This window comes from Prosopis cineraria, unplaced genomic scaffold (genome assembly GCF_029017545.1).
Source record: "Prosopis cineraria cultivar Desert tree isolate PC_DT_omini unplaced genomic scaffold, ASM2901754v1 PC5, whole genome shotgun sequence".
In the NCBI taxonomy this organism is placed as follows: Eukaryota; Viridiplantae; Streptophyta; class Magnoliopsida; order Fabales; family Fabaceae; genus Prosopis; species Prosopis cineraria.
In genome coordinates, this window is record NW_026555336.1 from 23,936,745 (window position 1) to 23,964,230 (window position 27,486).

The window sequence follows — 27,486 nt, forward strand, 5'->3', positions numbered from 1 at the left end:
GGTAAAAAGTTTGAAATTAGAAATTAAGAAGGATGGTGTACTAGTTAAGAAAGAAAGATATCAAAGACTTGTGGCAAGTTAATATATCTCAGTCACACGCCACCAGATATAAGCTATGTAATTGGACTAGTAAGCCAATTCTCAAGTAGTCCACAGGAAGATCATATGGAAGTAGTTTATCAAATCTTAAGATATCTTAAATTGAATCCTGAAAAAGGAATATTCTTCAAGAAAGATAGATTTAGAGGAATTGAAATTTATATCGATGCTGAACATGAAAGGGATCCAAAAAATAGAAGATCTATTAGAGGATATTTTACCTTCTTATAGGGCAACTTAGTTACTTAGAGAAGCAATAAACAAACTTGTGTTTCTTGAAGTAATGTAAAAGTTGAAGCAAGAGCATTGGCTAATGAAGTATGTGAAGGAATGTGGCTAATGAGAGTATTTAACAAATTGAAAGTTGGCTATCAACTACCAACCGAATTATGGTGTGATAGTAAGTCAGCAATGCAAATGGTAAGCAACCCAGTTCATCATGATAGAACAAAACATGCAGAAATAAACAGACACTTCATAAGAGAAAAATTTGAAGGAGGTATCATTGGCATGAGATATATCAATTCCAAGGCTCAAGTGGCAGATGTTCTTCCAAAACCTCTTGGAAGATTTGTGTAACAGCCCTCCGCTCACCCCGCCTACCCGAGGTCTTTTGCGGCGCTGGACACTCTCCCCCCAGGCCCCACAACAGGGCGACCCCACCCCTTACGGTGAGCATCAGGAGACAAAAGCTTCCCCGCAGTAGTGTGCGGATTATTCCCCTTACGGAGAGCCTCCCCAGGTTCGATCCTCCAACCTCTCCTACATAACAAAGTTGAGGCTGAACCTGGTACCATTGATTATCAATGGTACCAGGTTCAGCCTCAACTTTGTTATGTAGGAGAGGTTGGAGGATCGAACCTGGGGAGGCTCTCCGCAAGGGGAATAATCCGCACACTACTGCGGGGAAGCCTTTGTCTCCTGATGCTCACCGTAAGGGTGGGGGTCGCCCTGTTGTGGGGCCTGGGGGGAGAGTGTCCAGCGCCGCAAAAGACCTCGGGTAGGCGGGGTGAGCGGAGGGCTGTTACAAGTTGGATTTAAAGAACTAACTTACAAGCTGGGAATGATTGATATATATTCATTAGCTTGAGGGGAATGTTGAAGAGAGGGTCCAAGCCCAATACTACAGGCCTATTATTGTTTCTAGTTTATTAACCCTAATTATCTAGGTTAGACATCTTTCTTATTTTTAAAGGATTAGAATTTGTTGTTATTATTCTGTTTTATTTAGTATCATAATCTAGAGGATTTAGTAGCTTGATTCTTGACAGCCTCCATCTATTTATTCTTGTATCTCCTACAGTTTATCATGAATTACTAAGAGAAAAACTCAGTTTTCCTCGTAAGCAATTGAGCATATTGAAATTGAACAAGTCTTTGATGCCATAAATCCAAAGATGGTGTTCGTGCTACATTTAGTGTAGAAACAATAGAACTATTAGAATGAAAAGTAGAAATAGTAGAACTAGTAGGTGAATTAGTAGAGTGAGTAGGAGAAATAGTCAATACAGAAAGTTAGGTAAAAGTAGATAAATGTGAACCTAATAGAAAGCATAGAGACTAATAAATCAATATCTGCCCTCTAGAAGGACCTAATTTAGTTCCTGCTCAGATTTGATACAACACCAAGCAGGATGAAATTCAAAATAAACATTATTATCAAGAGTGAGTTTAGGAACACTAAGCAAGTTATTTGTGACAGAAGGAAAATGTTAGACATTTTTAAGTACAAGAGATTTTTATGGATGTAAAGTAGAGAAATGAGTCGAACTTTGATGTCGTATAGGCAAATTTAAACCATCACCAACATAGACTTGAGTAGGATTAGAGTCAGCAGATGCTTGCGTTAGATTATTCACATTAGGTGTAGCATGATGTATATCACCTAAAGTAGGAAACCAAACATTAGAAGCAAAAGGATCAGCAAAGGAATTAGGAGAATAATAAGCATAGGGATTAAAGTGATAGGGAGGTGAACATGGGAGGAGATTGAAGATGGATAAGAAAGAGACACACCAACAATATGAAAATGAGCTTGAGGTTGAGGTAAAGGAGTGTAAAAAGTTTGATCAAACCTATGATAGCAGAAAGTAGTAGTATGATTGAGGTTGGTACAAAGCTGACACATATAGTCAGATTGGTTTTGACTATTAAAGCCACAACCTCGACCACTACCTCCTCTGCCTTGATTAGAATGACCAAGACTACCACCACTACCACTATGAAATGGTTAAAACGAGGGGTAAAATTGTTAAGTGGTAGCATTTAGTGATGTAAAAGAAGACTAAGCAACATTGGCAATAGGCTTGGGGTCTTAAGAATCGATTTGAGAGATCGAGCAAGCTTAAGCTCATGAGAAATGATAAGTGATTCAATTTCACTCAAGGAAAGTGGATCACACTATGAATTAATAAAAGACACCACAAAATTCATATCCATTTGCTAGGGCTTTCATCGGAGAACAAATTAAGAGATCGATTTATCATCTTTCTTCGTATGGCATAACTCTTTCTTGTATTGAGAAATCTTTGCTCGTGTGTGAGCCTAAAAGAAATTAGAGAGGTGTTTCCAAGTGACATATGAGGTTATACAACCGATAACACGAGGAAGAATCAAATCTAAAATAGTAGATTAAAGCCATGAAAATAACAACTAATCTTACTTATACCAACAGAGATACTCAGTAGAAACTACATTGACATCAAGGTCAACGCTAGTCTTGAACTAAGGAAGAGATCGATTAATCTCCAAAAAATGAAAGAGGCCGTGACCTTGAATAGTAGATTCAATATGTTTGCGCCAAACAAGATAGATGCGCTCATCAAGCGTTGAAGAGATGGAATGACTAAAGGCTACAAATTCACCAGGCTTGGTGGAATCAACAACAACAAGCTTTCCATTATCATTAAGAGTTGTAGAGGATGTAGAAGAGGCCATGGTTCAGAGAGAAAAGCCTTGATACTATATAAGATTTCAAAGAGAACTACAAAGTAAAAAATAGAAAATGAGATATTCAATTAATGAGATGTACATTGTTTATATAAACAAGACTGAGTCAGATAACTAAGCTAAACAAAATGAGTACAATATGTGACAACATAATAAATGGTGTAACTAATTTACACATGGCACCTAATTAGATTCTAATACTAAAGACGACTCTTAATTGGTTTTGTAGATATTCTTATCTCTGGCTTGTTAGTCTTCACTTTGTTAGGTTTTTCCTTTCTCAATTTGTTTCTAATACTGAAGCTTATTGTGTTTTCCCGCATCATTTTCCACTTTCTAAGCTATCTTGTCATTTGTGTTTTGTTGTTTGCTTTTCAGTTCTTCTATTCTTGACCCAATCACTTGATTGGACAACCTTTAAATGTGCACTAACACATGTTAGTAATGAGTAAAGCACCTTAGATTAAAGAAAAAAAAGTAGTTATATTGAAAATGCAATTGTAACATTGCAAATTATGGCATCAATTTAAAGGATTTGCAACCAATAGTTATCTTGTTTTTAACAGTGAAAGTACAATTGCAACATTCAAATAATGGTATAAATTAAATAGATTTGTACCACCTGGCAGTGGTAGAGCAAGAAATTATTTAATTTTAAAATTAATGTTTTTTAAAAATAATAATTTAAATAATTAAAAATAATAATTATACTATGATTAAAGTTATAATAATGTAAATAGATTGATCATCATTTTTCATTTTAGAAAATTTATTAAATATATTAATATGGTCTTTTATGTAAATATACTCTTCATATTTTAAATCAATCATTAAAAATATTATATATTTAATAAGCTTTTGATCATAAATATTTTTTATTCAATTTAAATGGTGCAAAATATCAAAAGTAAGGGTGCAAATTTGTAAAATTTATATACCATATTTGTAATTTTTCTTTAAGTGTGTGGGTGCATTTGCACACCTTCACCGAAACATGGCTCTGCCAGTGCCACTTGAATCAACTAGTTAGGAGTTGATCTATCTTAACTAGAAGTTTCAAATTCAAGTTCTAAGTATGTAATAGTGATTTAATCTAGGTCATGACTCAACATACCAGAGCAAAAGCAAAAGAATTTGCGACTTCATATTTTTCAGATTATGCTTGAATTTTCAATTTAAAGTTCATTAATTTGCAAGTAGAGTTCTTATTTTTAATTTGGAATAAGAAGTTTAGCATAGAAATTTTAGCTTGAAATAGCTTGGTCAATCTCAAGGATTACTACTACTCTTAAATTTGCTACTTCAATTCATATTGTATGATTTGTAACCAGAGTTCTACTTTTTAAGTATTAGACATAATGGCTTATGACATTATGTTTTATTTAAATTTTAATGATGACAAATATAATTGTATTAATATAATTAATATGTTTGAGAACATAGAATAGTTAACATTTGCCGTTATTTGCTTTCATATATATATATAGCTATTAACTATCACTATGGAATAAGTACTTTGTTTTTGCTCTTGTTCTATACTATATAAGATTTGAAAAAAAAAATTATATGCATTTATTTTCTATAAACAACAAAATAACTAGGCATGCTAGATATATTAAGTCTCAAATGATAACAAAGGGTTCTTGAGTTCCCTTACTATAGTTTACCTGGATGTAAAGAAACAAAGAAATTGGAATAATAAGTATTTTGATTGATAAAGTATACATGGTACAAAGTCATATAGATTACAAGGCAAAAGAATACGCTAAAAATTGAATGAAAAGTTAAAAATATAATAGGCTTCGGTGATTGATTGTTTAGTTCTTCTTTTTGTGACCTTCTCCTTCTTTTATACTGGCTCAACTGAGATGGTTATCCCTATGAAACCTGTAGCTCATTTGCGAAGTATCAAGGATTTAGTAGGCACAGCCCTTGAAATTCGTGGCATAATCTTTCTCTTTGCAAAGTGTATAGGCTATTGTTTGGCTACCAGCTAGTGTCCCCAAAATATCTGTAGGTGATGGCCATTACCTTGCGAGATTCGAGGCTTGTTGAGGTCATGATTTATTGTGAGACAATAATATAGATAATGATTTCGAGCCTTAAGGGATTCGTAAACCCAAATTGACTTGGTTAATTTACTCAATAATGATCTAGACTGGCCTTATTGGTAGATTGCTTACTGGACCTGACTCTTCAATTAGTTGGCCCATTTTCTGCTATAGTCATGATAAATGCGTTTCAATTTTAGTCCAAACAACATTTAATTTAAATCATAGTATTCATTTTTGTTTTAAAATAAAAAGTGAGATGTAACTTTTTTAATCTTGTTTTTAATTATTTATATCTCACAAGATTTGGAAATATTTTCTCTTAAATATTATTTAAAAACTAGCTCTATAAAGTTTCTTAAAAGTTTTATTTACTTAAAGTGGAATTATGTTATTCACATTCGAGGCAAGTTTGTTTGGTAGGTGGTATTAGAATGTTGGAGTTGAGATTGGAACTGAATTAGCCCACTAATACAATGTTTGGTATAATGGATGATTGATTAAACCTACTTAGACGGGATTCGAGGAGGTGGTATAAAAAATTTAATCTTGGGTTCCTACAAAGATTTATTATTGGGTAAAGTAGCAAATTTAAGCATATACTATTTTTCAAGTAACATCTAGTAGCCTAAACTATTAGATGGTGTAAAATAAATCACGAACTTTCAAAAATGGAGCATTAATAGAACGACGTTAACTTTAGCTAATGGACGTTATGTGGGGCCTACAATGACATGTGGCACGACATGGGTATGACACGTCAGCATGGTAAAGGTGCAAATTTAGCTACGAACTATTTTTCGAGGAGCACTCAGTAGCCTTTACTATAAAAAAATGGACCATCCAACACCTTCCTCTCAATTTTGACCAAACACCGTTTATTTTTATACTTATACGGCCCACAAAGTATTAATCTCTCAATCTTCTTGCCTTCCTTTTCAATATTAGCTTTAGAAAAAGAGGTTCAATGAATTCTTATTTGAAAACATCTACAAGGATAATGCCAATGAAGTAGAAGTTTAATTTTACTATACATGAGAGAAGCTTTATTCTAGCTTAAGTTAACCATGGCTTATTTCTTCTATTTTGTTAGCGTTGTTTTTGTGAATGTTTTTAAATAAAAACTTTTTGAACCTCTTCTTTTCGAACGAGATTGAGAACGAATGTAAGAAGATTAAAGAGACTAATGATTTGTGGGTCTCACAAGTATGAAAATAAATAGTGTTTGGTCAAAATTGAGAGAAATGTGTTGGATGATTTTTTTTATAGTAGAGGCTACCAATTTTCCTTAAAAAATAGTTTGTGACTAAATTTACATTTTTATCGAGTAGACGTGTCATGTCACATGTCATTGTGGGATTCATATAACGTCTGATAGTTAAAAGTTAATGGTGGACTATTGATATTTTATTTTTAAAAATTTATAATTTATTTTATGCCATCTCATATTTAAACTATAGATGCTCTTTATATGTGATTAAATTTGTATCTTTATCCTTATTTTTCCACCCCAACCAAACATGGTAATTCCATCAAATCAAGTAATCCACTCAAGCCTTGCCTCAGGCCCCACTCACCGCGGCGCCCCCGTCTCAGACCTTCTCCTTCAATCTTCGATCAGTCGACCCTCGGTGCTGTGCTCGTGAAGTCGTGCTCCCCTCTGTCTTCGATCAATCGAGCTCAGACCTTCTCCGCGGCACCCCACCTCAGCTCGTGAAGTCGTGCTCTCGCTCAGTTATCCTTCAGACTTGCCGCTCGTGCTCCTTCTCATCTTCATTGTCCAGTCTTCCTGGTCGTGCTCAGGTTGGTCCTTCTCGGTCTCCATTCATACTCTATTATAAACCTGCTACTGGTAGTGTTTCGCAAGTGTGCTTGAGGAGTTCCTCTGGGACGTCTCAGTCATGGATTTAGATAATGGATGAGAACTAGATCTAGTTTTGAATAAAGAAACAACTTTTCAGACATGGCCATCAAATTTTACTTATGGTTCTCGGCGGCGCTTCTAAAATTGTGAACTTTTGCTGGTATTTAAGCATGTTACTAGTATCAGTTGTGTTTCATTTTGTCTATATGAGAGGTTTGTCTTTTTGGGGCTGATAAAGTTTGTTCTTTTTGGTGAACATGGTGTTATAATTTTCATTTTGGAGAATTAGTGGCCAAGTTCACTGAGTTGATTGCCTGGTCATGTAAATTGGAATGTAGAAGTTGTGTTTATGATTATCCTAGTTTTTTTATGATATTCATGGTATGTATATTTCTAGTGATAAGGAACCGTTTTCCTATTAAGCTTTCACAGGCCTGGTTTTTGGATGTGCACCAGCAGAGGAGTTGAATTTATTACTGTCTACACGTGCCGTCGAACTTGATTAATTGTAAAGAATATTGACTAAACTTATAGATTTTCAATCGAAGTGGAAATTGAGCTTATCTTTCTCTGCTCTTCAATCATAATTACACTACACCGATAAAGAAGTAGAAGTGGAACAAAATTGAGCCAGTTAGCAAGAACAAGTACTTGTTCTTGTCTTGTTCATTTCATACCTTTCGGATGAGAAATTACAACTGATTTAAGATTGTCATTCAGTTTTGCCACAACCCACAACTCCACATAGCTAGCTTTCTCAAGAGACTTGTTTCTCCTTACTTACAATGGCATCCAAGGATCCTCCACCGTCTTTGGAGATATTAGGTATTGCTGTCAACTTATTGCTTTATGATTTCCTGCCTATATTGTTATTTTCATTTCCCTCATCTTTCTTTTAAATCTCTCTCAGTTCGGACACCCGATAACTTCTCAATCTGGAGCGGACTCCCCTTCCCCAATGCTCAACCTGGTGTCAAGCTTGACAAAGGCTCTTGTTTGAATGCAAAATTCTGTGATAATGGGTCCAGACTCTTAGTCATGAAATCTAACTCTGTTATTACTGTATATGATTGTGCAAACTTTCAAGAGATTAGATCTTTTGAGATACATTATGTTGCTGCTGCCATCTTGTCTCCTTGTGGTACTTACTTGCTAACCTTTCAAAGGCCCTTGGCTCCCCAAGACAAGAATGTGACTTTATGGAAGACTGAGACTGGGGATCCTGTTTACCAACACTCCCAAAAGAACATGACTAAAACCACATGGTATGTGATCATAAATTGTGAGAACAAAAATGTAGTCTTTCATCCTATGCTCAAGATATATATTTTAGAATATTTTGCCTTTTTGGAGGACAAAGTGATTCGAGAACTTGTCATGACTTTGCATTTTATACTTATGCTTTCCTGATGCATGGATCACACTCTCACAATGGCTTATGCTATAATTACAACCTTGGCTATGCTTCAGGCCCTCGATCCAATTTAGCTCTGATGAAACTGTTGCATGCCGGATGGCAACTAATGAGGTTCAATTTTTTGACACGGGTGATTTCTCTAAAGGAATTATCTATCGATTGAAAGTTCCAGGAGTTGCTGCAATTGAGCTTTCTAGGACCCCTGGATCTCATGTAGCTGTATTAGTTCCAGAATCCAAGGTTTGCACCCCTGCGATTCTATCTTTATAGTTGAGGTTTACCTGACATTAGTATTCTATGAACGATTAGTACACAAAAATTGAAAATTTACCCAACTTTGAAATTCATCTTGCATTCTTGGAAGAATGTATGAATAAGGATTGGAAAGTTATGCATTATTGATAATTATTTCATACAATAATTGTAGGGATTCGGATATTTAATTGATATGGCTGATGCCTTGTGTCTTTCTCATGCATAGTTGAACCAACTAGAACTGGTTGGACATGCTCCAATAATTTATTAACAAGTGAATCAAAATTTAATATAACATGTGTAATGGAGTTATTTTATAAATGGAGTTTCCTAGGCCTGTTAAACTGAATTGGTAGCCTCTCTATAGCTGATGACTTAATTATATGAAATCAGGTTTCTTAAATGCGTATCACATAATAGGAAATTTGATAGGAAGGTTTAACATTTGCAATCTTCTGTGGTTGGAAAGTCTTTTTGGACTCCCTTATTAGTCAAGGTTGAGGATAAGTTGTTTAACTTCAGCTTGTATGGTGACTGGCAAGCACCTTGATATAAAAGTTATCAAAGATAATGCTGTCCAAGTTTTTATTTGTGATACATTTAATGTGAAGTTTTCTATTGTGTAGGGGGTTCCTGCTAGTGTACAGATATTTTCTTGTGAAAAAGATTCTCAAAGTCAACCTATTGCCCGACGAAATTTTTTTCGATGCTCAACTGTCCAGTTTAATTGGAATCATGGATCTTCTGGACTTCTAGTGGTGGTGCAATCAGATGTTGATAAAACCAACCAGAGTTACTTTGGAGAATCAAAGTTATGCTACCTGACAACAGATGGGACTCAAGAAACAGTTGTGGCTCTTCGTATGTTCTTTGCATTAGTGAAAGAAGAGCTTAATTATTTGGTTATATAATCAATAACAAAATGATTATTTTGTATATTTGTCAGGTAAAGAGGGACCTGTTCATGATGCCCAGTGGTCATGTTCTGGCTTGGAATTTGGTGTTTTATATGGTTGTATCCTTCTCTGCAGTATATATGGTTTGAGATGCAAAGTATGTACTGTGGAATGATTCCATAGCTTCAAATTTTAGGGCTGGTTTTGACTTACTTTAAATCAGTACTCCTGTTAAAGTCATGGGCATATTTTGGTTAAACCAATCCCTATTGATGCTTTTGGAATCATGTAAGAAATGCTGTGAAAAGACACTAGATCCATTTTCCCCCTTTCTCTTTTGTTCGTTCTTCATAGAATGAACCAACTACCAAGCATTCTATATGACCTTTCATACTCGCCATAATGGAGTAGATATTTCCTACATGGTTTTGGATGCACGTTTAACCAAGCATTTTTATAGTAACTCACGTCTTTTGCAGAGATGTATTTTGATCTATATCATGTTTTAAATTTTTTTCGCGTCCCTTGAATTTCTTTCTTTTCCTTGACCTATTTTAGTTATACCTGCTTCTGCAACTGTGTTTAACAAGAAGGGAAGACCCATACATGAGCTTGGCAGTGGTCCTTACAATACAATTCGATGGAACCCAAAAGGAAAGTGTATCCTTGGCTGATGAAGTGCCTTTGTTTTTATGTCCATTGTTTTTTTTTAAAAAATACATCCATATTTGGGTAAAAGCAAACTATTCTATGACTTTTTGGCCCTTGACAACTGGTTTTTCAGTCTTAGTTTTGGCTGGGTTTGGTAACCTACCGGGTGATATGGTATGCTATAATGGACCATTATGCTTTATTTTGATTTTTCCTCTGATAAAAGAGATTGATGCCTTATGACTAGTGACTCTCCTTGCGCAAAGATTAAATGAAGATCTACTCTTGCTTTTAGATGTCATGTATGTTGGACGTGTTTTCGTCTTTTGTCTGAATGATGTCATTAGAAATGACATAACTTAAATGCAGTTTATGATGCTAAAGTAGTTGAACTATTCCATGTCTTAACCAGGTGAAAATGAGGATTTTTTTCCAGTCTTCTATTCTCTTTACATACTAATTTTTCTTATATTCTGCCTGGGCAGAAGCACCCCAAAGTAAAAATTGTACGGAGAATATGGTCGCTTGTATTTGGGGGAAAATCATAAAGGAAATATAAGGAAAATTAGTACGTAAGAAGAATAGAAGGCCAGAAAAAAAAAAGTCTTTTATGGAAGTTGTTGAACGAGACTTTTTACTTAATAATATTTCTAAAAGATTGGTTCATGAAAGAAAACAATGGTGCCATGCAATTCACGTAGCCAATTTTACTTAGTGAGATAAGACTTGTTATTGTTGTTGTGCTTTTGGCATTTGCCCTTTCCCCTGTACATTTCTCATGGAGGACGATAAAGAACATACCTTTCATAATTTTAATATTAAAGATGTTAATTTTGTTGCTAAATGTACTCCTTTGTTCCTAGGCTGTGGGGCCTTAGCTGCTGTTGGTTCTTGTATTGACTATTGATTGCATATCTCCTAACACAATCTTGTTCAAGTGAATGCAAGCATGATTTTTATTCGACAAATTTTTACAAGATTGAAAGTCAATAATGATTCTGAAGTTTGAAAACATGTTTCTAGGTCGTCTAGTGGTGAGAGTAGTTGTAGGAGATCTTATATGGAAGCCTCCATGTTGCCATGTCTTGACAAAGACTTTTGTTTCCTGAACCAACTGCTGTACTTTCATGAGACAGAAAAAGAAATACACCAAGCAAACAGGTGTATCTTTTATGAAGTTCATATTTGTTTCTTGTTTACTTTTAGGAATTCTGGGATTATGTAGAGGCAAAAAAGATTCGAAAAACAAAGGCTGAATGGTCTGTGACTAGTGAATGGTCTCCTGATGGATGCTATTTCATGACCGCCACAACTGCTCCAAGGCTTCAAGTTGATAATGGGTATGTTGTATTTGGCCATTAGTGTAATCTTGGTCCGTCTCTTTGCTAGAAGATAAGCAATTGTCTACCCATAGTCGCTAAATTGTATTGCTATTGGTTTTAGACCATTCAGACATGCCACCTCTGTATTACACTTTGATGTAATCTCAATTGCCCTTTTAACTCAAGCAAAATTTATTTGGTAACTGATCAACTCCAATGATGTTATGGGTAAATATTTTTGCTGATTTTGACATCCTTGTTTCCAGTAGGATTAATCTCATTCACCAATGTGCATATTTTTTTTTACCCTTCTAATTTTTTCATTTTCTCCCTTCAATTAAAGGATCAAGATTTTCAACCATGATGGGTCATTGTACTTCGAGAAGAAGTTTGACAAGTTGTTCCAGGTTAGTGATGCCTCAATCCTTCTTAGTTATCACCACCTATCTGGAAATATCATTGAATCACATTCCAACTATTTGCAGGCTGACTGGAAACCAGAGTCACCCAATAAGTTTGGTGACATTACTGAATTAATTAAATCTCTGGGCACAGTAAAAATTGAAGATAGCAAACGACCAGGTTTATGCCGTGTTTATTTTATCATGTTTTATTGTAGGCTGTCTTTTTTCCCTTGATAGAGTACTATGGACTAATTTCAGGTCAAGGACCAACAGTAACCAAAGCTGCATACTGCCCTCCACATGCTAAGAAGGCAGCTGCTATTCAGGCAGAGGTACATGGAATTTATGCTAAGAAGCTAAACATAGTTATGATGCGTTTCAAGATGATTTACCTATTGTATCTAATGGTGTCAAAATTTTGTATTTGCAGTTGTTAGGAATGGACCCCACAGAGTAAGCAATATATCCCTTTCTTTGCAACTCTCGCTTTCTTCTGCCCCTCTCCCCTCTTCGACCATGGCACCTGATGAATTTATGGTTCTATGATCGACCATGAGGACCAACGTGCCGGCCAAAATTTCCCTTTCTAGTTCACGGTCTTTGCTACTTGTGATTTATTTAGTGTTACTAAATGCTAATTGTTGATTAATGCAGATCAAGTAGCATGAGCAAGAATGCATTGCGAAACAAGAAAAAGAGGGAGCGACAAAGAGAGAAGAAGGCTGCCGAAGCTATCGGTTCTTCGTGATTGAATTGTTCCAAACATTTCTAGTGTTCAACTACGTGAAAACTTCAAAGCTTGAGCCTTGAGTGTTATTTATCTTTAATTAACAATGTGGCAGTTTTTGTCCCCTGATTTTTTAAATTTTGGAAATGATACTATATTCCATTAAAGGAGCCAAATATTTAGATCACATATGTAGTTTGATTCTTTTCATTATCCACCACCTCCCTGCAAAAAAGTGGGAGTTGATTAAAAGCACAAAAGTTACAATATCAATTGCATACTTAGCAAGATTTCAGGCACACAAATTGAGCCTCTCGATGTATAAAATTCAGTGACACAAGACTAATGTCATTCAGGCAGTCCCCTGCATGCTGATAATTTCTCTGAAGAGATGTTTGGTTCACATCAGCTCTAGTGATCAAGTTGATGTTCTAAGCGCAATCAATGAAAATGTTATTTCTTTGAAGCCTTAGATTATGATAAAAACAAAACCCTGTACAAGTCCAATAATTTCAGTGATAGCAAGAGAAAATTGGCTAATATTGGAGTTAAATCTCGCAATTTAGTTAGCTTGACTAGCTTGACTATCTGTAATCACATCCTTACACTCGGAAGAACCATCCTTTATACTTTTAAGACCCATAGCTGTCCAAATGGTACTCATTTTAGTTGGGTCGAAACCATTGATAATGAGATCGCCGTGAAGGATTCGAGAGTCAATGAAGATATACGTTGTTTTATTTATTTGTTCGTGATCTTATTGGTACAATTCATTTATGATTAATCTAAAAGGGAAAATTTTAATCTAGATCCCTTGACTAAATATAATTAAAAAGAGAGCTCTTTAGGGCCTATTTGACAATTTGTTTTGAGAACAATTTTTTGTTCTCCAAAATAAAAGAATAAAAAAATTTACTTGGTAACATATTTTCAAAAGGGTTTTAGAGAACAAAAAAAAAATTGTTTTGGAGAATAGAAAAATGGAAATAACATTTAGGTGTTCTGAAATTATTGTTCTAGAGAATAAAGAAGAATGAGAAAATACCTATTTTCATTATTTTTTATCCTTAGAACATATTTTACAAAATATCAATTTTCTAAACAATAAAATAAAAATAATTTCAAACAGTCCCTTAAAGTTTGAAATTTCACTCCAAACCAAAAGTAGTGAAATGAAAATGAAGTTAAAATGTTGAGGGAAATGATAAATTTAACCCTTTGATTTTGTAAAGCCATGCGCACAAACAACTTGGATAGAAAAATTAACCACTTTAGTATAGGAGATGAATGACTTTAGTACGAAGAATTTGTAACTTTATTTACTATGATAATAGTAGTTTGAATAAAACGAACTAAAGCTATACGCGCCAACAACTCCGGTAAGAAAATTAAACACTTAATATGATAAATGAACAATTTTTGTATGGAGAATTTGCAACTTTATTTATTATAATAATGACACTAAGAATAAAATAAGTAAAGTTATGCACACAAACAACTTCTGTAGAAAAAATAACAATTTTAGTACGGACAATAAACAACTACAATATGAGAAATTTGTAATTCCTTTTACCATGATAACAACATTAATAATAAAATATAGTGAAGTTATGTACACAAATAAATTCAGTAGAAAAATTAATTACTTTAGTGTGGAGAATTTGCAAGTATCTTTTAACAAGCTTAAACTACTAGAAATAATAAGATAATTTTAGTTTGCATTTTAATTTAATTTCACTACCCTTGATCTGCAGTAAAATTTCATATTTTAAGGGGTTCTTTTTTTTATTATATTTTGTCAAAGAGTGTAGACTGAAATTTTTCCAATCTAAAAAGTAAAAAAAATTTTACATTTCACGATTTATTTTCAGATTCGGTCATTGTTCAGCCTGTATTTATTTGATTGAGTTGTGCATAGTCACAAAAAACAAGTGGGTCTTATTCGGCTTGCTGTATGAGTACATTTGTATTATTAGACACGGTGATCATTGGGTGCAAATGATCGATCATATAAATGGATCAAATTGCTTATATTAAAGGCTACATTATACTCAGGTTCCACACAGGCAATCTAAATGTAAAAGTTTTATGGAATTGCAAAATTGCTATGAAGTTTCATTTTAAAAAAAAAAACTAAAGTGATCAAACTTGTATGCTGAAACTGTCAATTACTACTAAATAATTGCTACTGGAGTTTTTCATTTGACAACTAAGCAGTAATAATTAACAACTATCAATGAAGTTTTAAAAATTAGACTAGTCATTGAAGCAAATAAGATATTAGTTTAAGGATCAATGATTGAACTATTTATAATTAATTTAATATATTTTTCATTTTAGTGTTTGGACTAAAAATGGTGTATTGGGCCCAAAAGAAAATGGGCAAGGCCCAATCCAATCCGCTGGAAGAAGTAGCCCAACGGCGAACGAACTTCAAACAAGCACAACACCACGTTTAGGCAGGAGGTCACGTGGTCTTACCCACTTCTCCCACTTCTTGATTATTTTGGTGCACTCACTCTCTCTACTTTGCATGATAGGGTGCACCTCTGGCCACAAAATGGCATGGACAATTAATTGCTTTTGATGGTTACAAACTTGAATTCAAAAGGAGCATGTTATTTTCATTTTTCTATAAATAGGCAATGAGTGCACGACTAAATGACTCTCGACACTTCGCCAAACTTACACAAGACTTGTCCGGCACAAAACACCAATCTTAACCCTATGTCAACCAACTTAACCCAACATGAACTGCTTCTTCTATGCAAGCCTAGCCTCTCAGGCTAGTTTGTACTTGTTTTCCCCATCTCATCTCCACAGAGCACGTTGTTATATTCGTTCACCAATAATATAATCAAGCTTCACACCTCACACGATCCTCCCTCTTTATTTTTCTTGCGTGAACTTGACTCTCCAAGAAAATTATGGCACAAGACCTTGGAAACTCGCTTGATTGTTTGATTCAACTTACCCTTTCAAGGACACGCTCATCTAGTGTAACATCCTGCATTTAATGCATCAAAGTAAAGCACAAAGGTGCCTGAGTATATTAGTGTACACCACAAAGTAAGTTGTAGGAGATTGCACTCTTCATAAGAAGCTTCCGATACTCATAAAGATGAGAAAAATTAGAGTACATGCTTTATGAGGCAAGAAATTAATGAGAAAAAGAGAAAAGAGAATTTAATGCACGTTTTATAGTACAAAGAGATAAGTATTTGTGTACACGAGTAAGGAAGAATAAATATTATTTGAATGCATATAAGTTAAAGACACATTTTATAAGGTGACTAAATGTTCTAATAGGGACTTAAATGAGTATAGTGTTTTGGCACGCAAAAGGAGGCAAGATTCATCCTAAGTGAAATGTCCAAGAAAAGTTATTCGGGTCAAATTTTATGAAAGTAAGTGCAAAAACATGCATATAGTGAGCAAGATTTCTAATAAATCTAGTAAAAGATGACAGTCAACCTATAGTTGAAAAGTGTGCCAGGAAGTCAGCGAGCCTCAAATCTAACACAAGATTATACCACTTGTCATTAAAGGAGAAAAGATGATTCAAAATTCATATTTGAATTAATTTAAAGCAAGTGGAAAAAATGATTAAAGAAAGACACCATGCAAGCCAAAATTACCAAGCATGCCATTGATCAGTCTTATGAAGGAAGTCTTGTTTTTTAAAAGTGAAGACCACTTCTTATTTCCTTCTTCATTCTGCAATTTCATGTAGCATCCTTAGAGAGAAGGGGGGATTTTAGAGAGAAGGAGAAAAGAAAGAGGGAGATCTTAAAGCTCTAAGTCAATTCTCAAAGGTAAATCATGATTTGTTCAAGTTTTCTTCCCCTTTCTCTTGGTTTTTGAGTTGCATGTGAGTTTTGCTAACTTGATCTCTTTCTCCACCATCTTAGGCATGGGCTTGGGTGCTGGAAATGGTAAAAAAAAATGCATTTAAGATGCATATGGCATTGGATGTTAAGAATCTTGATGGAAACTATAAGATTAAAAGCTCGCGTGTGGTTTTTGTCTTGGGTGTTATGCTATTTGAATTTTCAGTTTGTTTTCTAGACTTTATTGAATTTTTGGGACCTTGGGAAGTACTGGTTAATGTTGATTCATGTGTGCATCTAAGGCTAGAAGTCTCTAAGAACATTGATGAGATTCAAATCCTAAGTTAATCTATGAGATTTAAACACAAGTTCATTACTGTCTAAATTCAAGTTTGCCTTATTATATAGTGGTTTTGAAATTTGTATTTTTAATCAAAAACCATATTTGGGACATTAATATAGGACATCTTAAGCTTTAAAAAGCGTCTCGTTTAGCCCAAATCAAAGATATACAGAATTAGTTATGAATTTTAAAAGTTAATGAGTTGTTTATGTTGCATAGGGTCTCTTGGAAATTATTTTTTCATTGAAGAGGACTTCTCAAAGTTTAATTCCAAACCCAGAGCATGCCCAAATGATTTTTTTAGAATTAGTTTTGATTTTTCAAATTAATGTATAATTCTAGAATATAAATTAATTGGGCAGAAACATAAAAATTTACAAGTCCAAAGTTAATGGGCCTTATATTCCATGATTGGGCCTAGACTAAGCTTGAATTTTAAGGGCACTTGCAGCCAACTAAAGTTAGTATTGATGGGCTGAAGAAGTCAAGATGAAATTCCCTTTTAGGCCAATGATTCGAGGACACCGAGTCATGAAGTTTTTATAGTAAAATTAAGTTATGTAGTTTCATGAATGGTATCCTAGAAGCCTAAGGAAGTTGTGTAGGTATGTTCACCAAGTATATGAGATTATTACATAACATGTGCTAGCATTAACTTGAGTTTAAAGTTTATCTTTTCATGGCTCTAAAAGTTATGTGATGCATGTAAATTAATTTATGAGTCCTATGAGAGCTTTAAGAGGCCTAAGGAACAAGTACTTGGCAGAGACCATGAAGACAAGTTTATGATTTTTCAAGCTTTGTCTATGTTAAAGAATACATATATATATATATATATATATTGCTTATGTGTTATTGGATTGTAGGTTGTAATGAATGATACCCAATCCAATCACCTAGAGCAGGACAAGCTTAAAAAGAATGCAAGAGAATTTTAATGAGGTTATGAGTTGAGAAATAAGTCTCCCTTAAAGTTATGCAATGCCAAGTCAATTTCTATTTAGAGTTAATGTTATGATGTCATGTTTAATCTTATGATACAGTCAAGTGTCCATATGCTAGTGTACGTCACCTAATTTAGTCCCTAAGATAAGTTAATCCAGGGTAGATTAGAGTGTATTCTTTAATTGTTAAAGAAGTTTTATGTTAATGTTAACCCTAGTATTAAATTCCTAAAATAGCATTTGATATTTGTGAACATACCTCGAGATCAGAGGCTTAAGAGGCAATAGCTAAGATAGGTAGCAAACTTCTACAAAACTCTTGTATTCATTTCATGAGTATATTATAAGATGATATACTTGCCATGTATGATTACAAATGTTAAATTCATGAATGTTTATGATGATGATAATGATGTTATGTTGGATTCATTGGCCAATGTGCTATGCTATGATTATGATGTTTATCTACATGGCTTTGAATGTTTATGAAAAGTATATCATGCTTTAAGTACTTGAGTTATATAGTTTGTTGCTGAGATTCCCCCAAATCTCTTTCCCTCTTACTAACCTTTCAAGCACTAATGGGACTAATTGTAACATCTCAAAAATTAACCCCTCAATAATTAACCTAATTAAGCGAAATTAAGTAGGATTTATATAGTGTGAAGTTAGAGGGGACTAGTGAGTGTCTTTGGTTAGGATTTCAGGCATAAATTTGGATCTAAAGTGAGATTGGGTTACTTAGGCATTAAAAGAGATGAAAAACAAAGGAGAGAAGCAGTGGTGCCACTTGCTATGATGTGTATGTGTTGTGCCATGGCACACATGAAATTGATGTGGAAAAAAGAGGAAAAGAAAAGAGAAAATAAGAGAAGAAGAAGACTTATAGAACTCTGCTAAGGCTTCATCTTTAAGAGGTTTGGATGTATTTAGAAGATATCAAACTCTAAGAGTAAGTCTCCTAACCTATTCTTCTTCCTTCCTAGCCAATTTTCTTATGCTTTTAAGTTAGGGTTTGTGTTTGGAAGTTAATTTTTGATCTATATAAATTATGAGTCCAAACTTATTGACTCAAATGGAGTCAATAGGAGTTGTTGGAGGTATTTAAACTAATAATTGAGGGCTTTACACATTTTTTATGGGTGAGCTCCATTAATGTTTGAAAATGGACATTAAATTCTATTTATAAGGTTGTTGGAAGACATTAATGAACTTAGAAACATTTAATGAAGCTAATGGGGGCTAAAGAAAGTTAAAATACCCAATGGGTAATTTTAAATGTGAGAAAAAAGAGTTTTGGGTATTTTAAAAGTGAAAAATGAGAGTTGGAAGTGTGTATTTGGTAATGTTGATGAATTTAGACTTGATTAATTGTAGATTAATTATTCCGGCACCATCTTGGGCTTGAAGAGCAACCTTGAAAGCAAGTTATTGAAAGGTAAACCTTTGATATCTCAAAGGTTTGAAGTAATTATGGGAAACCTATTTTGGGTGGTTGTTTGTTAATTGAGTTATAGTGCAAAAAATGGATTTATTTGCATGTATAATTGAAATTGTGAATGCGAAAGCATGCTATACATCATATGATGGTGTATTAACCTTGATTCGACCTAAAAAGTGAAGTTGAATTAGAAATGATTTTCAAACTATGAATATATACTAGAATGAGAAATTGATAACTAATGTGATGATTGCGGTTGATTGGATTAATGATTGAGTATACTAGAGAAAATATAAATGTAGTTGAGATTGATAGTGGAAATTACATGTGATAAATGAAAATGATTGTCTTGCTTGTTTGGATTATTCGTATAATTTATGTTAATAAGCTTGTTATTGTGAATTACAAGTATGTGTAAATGTGTGTGTGAGCATGACACATTGTTTGTGGCTGCCTTTCCATGGATGAAGGCTAGCCTTATCCTATAGTTTGTTGAGGGATTATAACCTATTTATCTCCATCTATTTGTCAAGGAAATTAGTTTAAGGGATATGACATCCTAGAGATTCAAGAATGGGAAAAGTTGTGGTTCGAGAATGAGTGTTGTGATCTTTAACCGGGTCACACCTCATAATTAGTGAGCTTGAGTAGTCTAGTGCATGAACGAAGACCTAATTGATATTATGGCTCACAATTTTAGTCGAAAGAAATAAGGAGGGTATAAGGAGGTGTTGATCATGCATATATTAATTTGACATGTCACATGATTTTTAAGTTTATGGCAAGCCATGATAGGTAATTGTGTCATTATCACATGGTTGTCTATATTGTGGCAATGTGTCTCATGATGTGATTATGTGAAGAATTGGATAATAAATTAATGTTGAAATTGTCATATACATGTGTTATGTATGATCTTATGAAATTGAGCATTCAATATCCCTTATGTGTTTATGGTCAATTGATATACAACTGCATAAGAATAGATGTACCTTGGTTATTGAGTAGTTATACTCACTCTTCTTTTTCAATATTTTGCAAGTTCTAGCTTCAGTGTGGAAAGGAAAAAGGCTTTGAAGGCCTAGGCATTTGAGTGTTCCTTCTATAAAGCCTTTTAACTCCATTTATTTTGTATAATAGTGAGAATATTGCAAATTAGGTTGCATTTTGTATACACTTGCACTTACTACTGTTTATAATTTTGGAATATATTTTGGGCCCTGGAATGTCATATGAGAGTTGATTAAGTATTGATAGGGCCAAAATAATAGTATAAGTGTAGGGAAAATTGTTAAATTGTGAATTTGAAAATATAATGATTTATACAATGCTAAAACCTCCCCTTGCTATTTTTGGTATTAAAGGGGATAATGAGTAAAAAATTGATATGATTGAAATTACCTATGTGCGGGGTGGTGTATAGGCAATTCTAAGTCCATTAAGTGTGTTCTAGGTATTAGAAATTGTTTTTAGCACATGTGTGGGGTTTTGGACACCCTTGATTTGTGAAAGTTGTGAAAAGGTTTGAAAATGTGTTTGGGTGTCCATATTCCTTATGCTACATATTTATAAGTAAAACCTATACCACTAGCTAGTTTATGAAAAGAGCTTTTCATAGACACTTAAATCACCCAATCGAATGTCGGATGGAGAAATGAGGAACATCAAAAGTTACCCTGAGTTGCTGTCATTTGACAACAAAATGCTATCTGATATGTGCAACACACTGTAACGTGTGGTATTGAGAAGGACAATCATAACGCGGTGCACATGTGGTGATGTGTCCCTTTAATTTTCATGTCTCAATATTTTTCAACTAATTTTAAATATTTTTACTCCTTTGAAGTATCTCATGCTTTCAAAATATTATTCTACTCTGATTTGAGATTTCCTAAATGTACATTAAGTATTATGAATTACGTAACACTAGGGATCCCATTTCTTTAATTTACGAACTTAGTAATCTAATTGGATTGATCCAAAGATTGCCTTAGATTTTGGAGTTAAAGGTAACCTTACTTGTTTACTTGTGGAAGTTATACTAATAAAGGAAATATTGATGTATAAGTTAACAGTTTACTACTGTCTAAATTTGTATGTAATAGGGGGACACTTAGTCTACTTATCCTTTGGACACTAATTTTCTGTATAGGTTATAACTTAAAGATGTTATGATATTTATTGATGATTGTATCTATTTTCTGTAGTTGATTGTATCAACAGATCTAGAACAGGTAAGGTGTATTAAGGATGAAGAGGGAAGAACTTTAGTTACAGATGATGAAATTAAAAATAGATGGGAGACTTAATTTTCTAAACTTTTCAATGATGGAGAGGGTTCATCTAGTAACTTGGAGGATTTAGTAACTGGTAAAGGAGAACAAAATTTATCATTCTATCGAATAATACGTGATAAGGAGGTAAAGGAAGCTCTTAAGAAAATAGCAAATGGTAGAGCCAACGGACCTGATTGTATATCTATCGAAGCGTGGAAATGTTTAGGTGAAGAAGGGGTGAGATGGTTAACTAAGTTATTTAATGTGATTTTACGGTCCAAGAAAATGCCTGATGAATGGAGGAGAAGTACATTAATTCCTATTTATAAAAATAAAGGAGATATTCAGAATTGTACTAACTATAGAGGGATTAAGCTCATGAGCCACACAATGAAATTGTGGAAGAAAGTAATTGAGCACAGGTTGAGATTGGAGATAAGTATTTCTGAGAATCAGTTTGGTTTTATGCCAGGTAGATTAACTACAGAGGCAATTTATCTACTAAGGGGATTAATGAAAAAGTATCGTTGTAAAGATAAAGATCTACACATGGTTTTTATTGATTTGGAAAAAGCTTATGACCGTATACCAAGAGAACTGCTTTGGAAAGCGTTAGAAAAAAAGGGAGTACGGATTGCTTATATTAAAGCCATACAAGATATGTATGAGGGGGTAAAAACTAGTATAAGAACGCCTAGTGGTCAAACAAAGGATTTTCCTATAAAGATTGAATTACATCAGGGATCATCTCTGAGTCCTTATTTGTTCAACTTGATCTTAAATGTTTTGACGGAACATATTCAAGGGAAATTTTGAAATGTATGCTCTTCGTGGATGATATAGTTCTTATAGCAGATACAAGAGAAGAGGTTAATTGCAAACTTGAGTTATGGAGGAGGACATTGGAGTCGAAAGGTTTTCGTCTGAGTAGAAGTAAGACGGAATATTTATATTGTAAATTTGGTAAAGGACTATTCGACAATAATTTGAAAGTGAAATTGAGAGATCAAATTATACCTCAAGTGAAAAAGTTTAGATATTTGGGAGCCATTATTCAAAATGATGGCGAAATCAGTGGAGATATTTCACATAGAATTCAAGCTGGGTGGTTTAATTAGAGAAAAGCTAAAGGAGTTATTTGCAACCGTAAGGTGCCTAATAAACTTAAAGGAAAGTTTTATCGCACTGCTATTAGACCAGCAATGTTATATAGTAGTGAATGTTGGGCTCTAATGGGACAGCAAGAGCATAAAGTTGGAGTAGCAGAGATGAGAATGTTATGATGGATGTGCAGACATACACGTAAAGATAAAATTCGAAATAAGCACGTACACGAAAAAGTGAGGGTGGCACCTATTGAGGAAAAAATGGTAGAAAATCGGTTGAAATGGTTTGGGCATGTACAAAGAAGATCAAGGGAGGCACCAGTGAGAAGAGTAGAACATATAACTTTGAGTCCGATTAAGAGAGGTAGAGGAAGGCCTAAGAGAATACTTTTGGAAGTTATTGAATGCGATCTGTTAATTAATAATATTTCTAAAAGCTTGATAAATGATAGAGCACAATGGCATCTTGCAATCCATATAGCCGACCCCACCTAGTGGGATAAAGGTTTGTTGTTGTTGTTGTTGTTGTTGTATCTATGTACATAAGTGCACTTTAGTGTTTTAAGAGGATAAAAGTGTGCGGTGGGAGAAAGAGAGAAAGAGGCTGTGCCAAATTAAGAAAGAAAAATATAAGAAAGATAAGGATGGAAATCTCACTAAGGCTTAAAAAACATGTTAAATGTAAAAGAATAGTTCTTTTAAAAAATTTTTGGCTAAAAAAAAAGTTCTTTTTAAAAATTTGTCCTAAGCTAGATAGTGATTGATTCTCCTAGTCTATCTTCCCCATGCATGCCATGCTATAAAAGAGATAAAGAAGAATTTTAATTAATCCAAAAATAGAAGATTATGATTTCAAAGAGTAAATAAGAAAGAAGTTTATTTTAAAGAGTTTTATTGTGTGTGCCTGTAAATACTCTTTCAATAATCTCATTGTTTAATGGTATAATTCAATTATAAAAGGTAAGATGTGACATCTAGCACACCCCTCAAGGTTGCAATGCTCAGATTCCTTCCTTGAAAATCAAGCCAACATTTAGTTTTATATTTTACCTTGGAAATGAAACTTTATAAAATATTTCAATGTTCATAAATAATTAAAACTAAAAAGCATGAGATTGTTTTATTTAATCTAGCAAAAAAAACCTCAACTTAGATGTTCAAAATTACTCTAAACTTGTTTAATTTTTTAAAAAAGTGCGCATATGTGTGTGTGTGTGTGTGATAAAGCATGAGGTACTTCTAGGAAGCTTGTTATGGCTAAATTAAAACTCTGAAGTTTAAATAAAAATATATATAAATAATTGGAAGTACAAAGACTAAACATACAATCTTGAATTGAAAAAAAAAAATGCAAGTCTTCAAGAAAATAATTCACCAAAGTTAAAGGAAAAAAGGAAAAAGAAGAAGAGCACTCAAAAAAGAGCGATAAGACCAATTATGTCCTACGTCGAAGCTGGAGTGGCCTGGGATTGGTGAGTTGAATTGCTTTGCATTGAAATTGCAATTCTTGCAATTCTTGACCCTAAAGTTTTCATAATTTCATTTAGCATTTTTTTCTCATTTTCATATTTAAAATAATCAAAACTAGTCCTCTTTTTGCATTTGGTTTTCATTAATTTAGAAGAAGCTTATGATCATATATTGAAAGAAGAACTTTAAAAAGCCTTGAAAAAAAGGGAGTTCAGGTTGCTTATATTAAAGCTACACAAAATATGTATGTCGAGGTAACAAGTAGTATAAGAATGTTTGGTAGTGAAACAAAAGACTTTCTTATAAGGATTGAATCACATCAAGGATAATCTTTAAGTCCTTATTTATTTGCCCTAGTCCTAGATATTTTAATTGAGCATATTCAAGAAGAAATCTCCAAATGTATGCTTTTCATGGATGATATAGTTCTAATTATGGAAATAAGAGATGAGATTAATTATAAATTTGAGTTATGGAAGAAGACATTGGAGTCAAAAGGTTTCTACCTAAGTAGAAGTAAGACAGGATATTTGCATTATAATTTTAATAAGATCTCATTCAGTAGTAATTTGGAAGTGAAATAAGAAAATCAAATTAAATCTCAAGTAAGCAAGTTTAGATATTTAGGAGCTATTATTTAATGTGATAAAAAAATTGATGGTGATATAGTAGATAAGATACAAGATGGGTTGTTTAATTGAAAAAAAATAAAGAATTATTTGCGATCATAAGGTACCTAATGTGAATAACGTATTTTGTCTAGGCCTTAATAAATAAATAAGATAATATCCATAATAAAATAAAAAAATAATAAGAATGAAAATAAAAAAAATATTTTTTAACAAGTAAATATAAAAAAAGTTGGATATGAAGGTAATGAAAAAATATATAATCAAGCTAGATCACAATATAATGATTTGAATAATTAGAATATAATATAATATAATATTATGATTTGAAGATTTTAAGATAATAAAATCTAATATTATTTAAAGATTTCAAGATAATCTAAAATCGAATATTAAGATTTGAAGATTTCAAAATAATATAATAATCAAGATATAATAGAAGAGATAACAATTAATATTCAATCTCTAACTAATAATAATAATAATAATAATAATAATAATAATAATAATAATAATAATAATAATAATATAAGAATATATAAAATACTAATATTGATCATGATAGGATTGAGATATTAGAGAAACCCTAGGTGTATAGGTCTATAAAAAAAAACCAAAGCTAGAACATAGGACAGTTGGAGAGAGATTGAAAGAAGGAAGAAAAGAGGAGACAATAGATATCCAAATTAATTGAGATTCATAGATGTAAGTCCACCTTCTTTTAAACTATAGATATATTTGTATCCTTTAATAGTTATCTTTCTAAGAATATTATCTTATTGACACTAATTGCATTCCGTTTTGAATAATCTATATTCATTTCACACTTTTGTCTTCATGTGAGGAGCCATGTGCGTCAAAGGAAGCTGTCATTTACTCTTGATAAAATAACTTATTTGACCCTTATTTTTAATGTGTAATATATTGTTCAACCTCTCATTTTGTAGTTGATATTTTGTTTGTGCCCTTATGATATGGGAATGTATTAATTAAATCTCTTGAAAATTTTTGGTGTCATATGTTACTTTAAGCCAATTAAATTTAAGGATAAATTATCAATATGTATATCTACAAAGCATTTTATATTCTTTTAATCGTGTGAGATTTTTAAAATCTTGATAAACTTATATCTTTTGATTGCTTGAGACTTTCAAAGTCCACGCAAGCTTTTAAATTAATTAATTTATCTTACATAGTGATAAATTATTGCATGTACAAAGTTTTGAAATCATTAGTTGTATAAACTTTTAGAGTCCTTACAGATTTATAAATCATATAACTTATTCTACAAATGATAAATTATCACGAGTACATTTTAAAATATTTTATCCTTAAGTAGAAAAAAATATTTTCCTAAAAATAAATAAAATAAAATAAAATAAAATATTTTTGAAAGGTGAACGTATGAAGCTTTCTTAAATCTTATGAAAATATTTTTCACAAAATTATCCCTCAAGATTTAGTCACAAATAAAGAAATAAAATATTTTCATAAATAAAAACTACAAACCAACATTAAAATTTTTTTATAAAAATATTCATAATTAATATTTTTCCTAACAAATTTCCAACTAAAAGACACGCATCTTTACCTGAAACTATGTGGATTTTAGCCCCTCAAAAGAGTACGTAATCCCTAGAGTTTTCATCCTAGATCAAATTTAACTTATAAATAAATAAAATTTTTTCTTTTTAATTTCTTATTTTTTATCTTTTTGTATTAAGGATAATTAATATATTTTTTAAGGCTATTTAATTTTATATAGTTAACTTAAGGTAACTATTCATATAAATGAGTGTTGTGAAGTGCCTAACACCTTCCTTGCACACAATTCACTATCTTTTTGTTTTTTCTATACGCAGACCACCTGTCAAAAAAAGTTTCCAAAATTACCTCAAAAAATTTTGGTGGTGACTCCAAAATATTTATATTTTTATTCTATTTTCCTCCTCAAAAAAATTTGACTTGGGTGCGATAGTTTGGCAACTCCACTAGGAACTACATCAAAGAGTCAAGCCTATTCAAGTTAATTGAGTGAATTTATTTGTCCTTTCTTTTATTTTAATTCCCCTTTCTATTTTGTTATTATTATTTTTCTTTATTCTCTTAATTAGATGACTTAATTTGTGATATTTTGTATATTTGTATGTTCTCCAAACGCCTTAAGCACTCACACATCCAACCTTACACATATGTTTAGCCCTATACTTGGGTCTGAGAGTACCCTAGGTTATAGAAGTTAGTAACGATTTCCTTGAGGGACTTTTAAGCCCCTTGAAGTCATCATGAATGCTTCACCTAAGTCGATATATATTTAACAAATTTAATCCTTGAAGGGTTATTAAACTATCATAGGATTAAATTAGTTGATTTTCTATCTCTCTAATGGAAGTGGCTTGGGGTCCTTGTTTAGGATATATTAGATCTACCCTAAGAACTTTGCACGTTACATGAATCTAGTAGCCATCATAAGAACCAATAGATGGTCTCCTACCTTAGGACATACCTCCTATAAGGCACAAAGAGAATATACTTTCATTCATGCATAATATATATTTTCTATTTTTTATTTGAATTGTTTAACATTTTTTGCTTTGTTATGGGGTGGCCTAGTTACCCAAGATTTGTGGTTTAGCTCACTTCTTGCGAGATACAATAAGGATCCATGGAGAGAGAGATTATTTTTAAATTGATTGAATCCTCCTTTTAGGTACACCACAAGCTTTTGAGTATAGTTAACATAAAGTCAAGAACAAATATGGATTTCTGTCCAACTGGTATTTTATAGAAAGGCATGGGTATCAAGCTAACA

The 27,486-nt window shown here is 32.8% G+C and overlaps 1 protein-coding gene across 4 annotated transcripts; it reads left to right on the forward strand.

The window, feature by feature from the left end:
• The first annotated feature begins 6,631 nt into the window (after window positions 1-6,631).
• LOC129311257 (eukaryotic translation initiation factor 2A) lies at window positions 6,632-12,822 on the forward strand. Of its 4 annotated transcripts, XM_054953418.1 has the most exons (14): window positions 6,635-6,902; window positions 7,396-7,788; window positions 7,874-8,228; window positions 8,434-8,620; window positions 9,262-9,496; window positions 9,582-9,650; window positions 10,090-10,191; window positions 10,316-10,356; window positions 11,389-11,522; window positions 11,848-11,911; window positions 11,990-12,086; window positions 12,167-12,240; window positions 12,339-12,361; window positions 12,563-12,822. In XM_054953418.1, exons 2-14 carry the CDS (start codon window positions 7,749-7,751, stop codon window positions 12,654-12,656), a joined length of 1,515 nt encoding a protein of 504 aa, XP_054809393.1. In that variant the 5' UTR covers window positions 6,635-6,902; window positions 7,396-7,748; the 3' UTR covers window positions 12,657-12,822. The 4 variants fall into 4 exon arrangements, with proteins under 4 accessions (XP_054809391.1, XP_054809390.1, XP_054809392.1 ...); XM_054953416.1 differs by having other exon boundaries at window positions 6,632-6,902; window positions 7,387-7,788; window positions 9,262-9,483; window positions 10,090-10,356; XM_054953415.1 differs by having other exon boundaries at window positions 6,632-6,902; window positions 9,262-9,483; window positions 10,090-10,356.
• The last annotated feature ends 14,664 nt before the right edge of the window (window positions 12,823-27,486 follow it).

What these genes read in the sequence shown, in the direction of transcription:
- LOC129311257 (XM_054953416.1), top strand. Translation starts at nt 7,749, where the DNA reads ATGGCATCCAAGGATCCTCCACCGTCTTTGGAGATATTAG. An exon ending in CAGATGGGACTCAAGAAACA is followed by an intron (nt 9,484 to 9,581) that starts GTTGTGGCTCTT and finishes TATATTTGTCAG; the next exon opens with GTAAAGAGGGACCTGTTCAT. An exon ending in AGTTTGACAAGTTGTTCCAG is followed by an intron (nt 11,912 to 11,989) that starts GTTAGTGATGCC and finishes AACTATTTGCAG; the next exon opens with GCTGACTGGAAACCAGAGTC.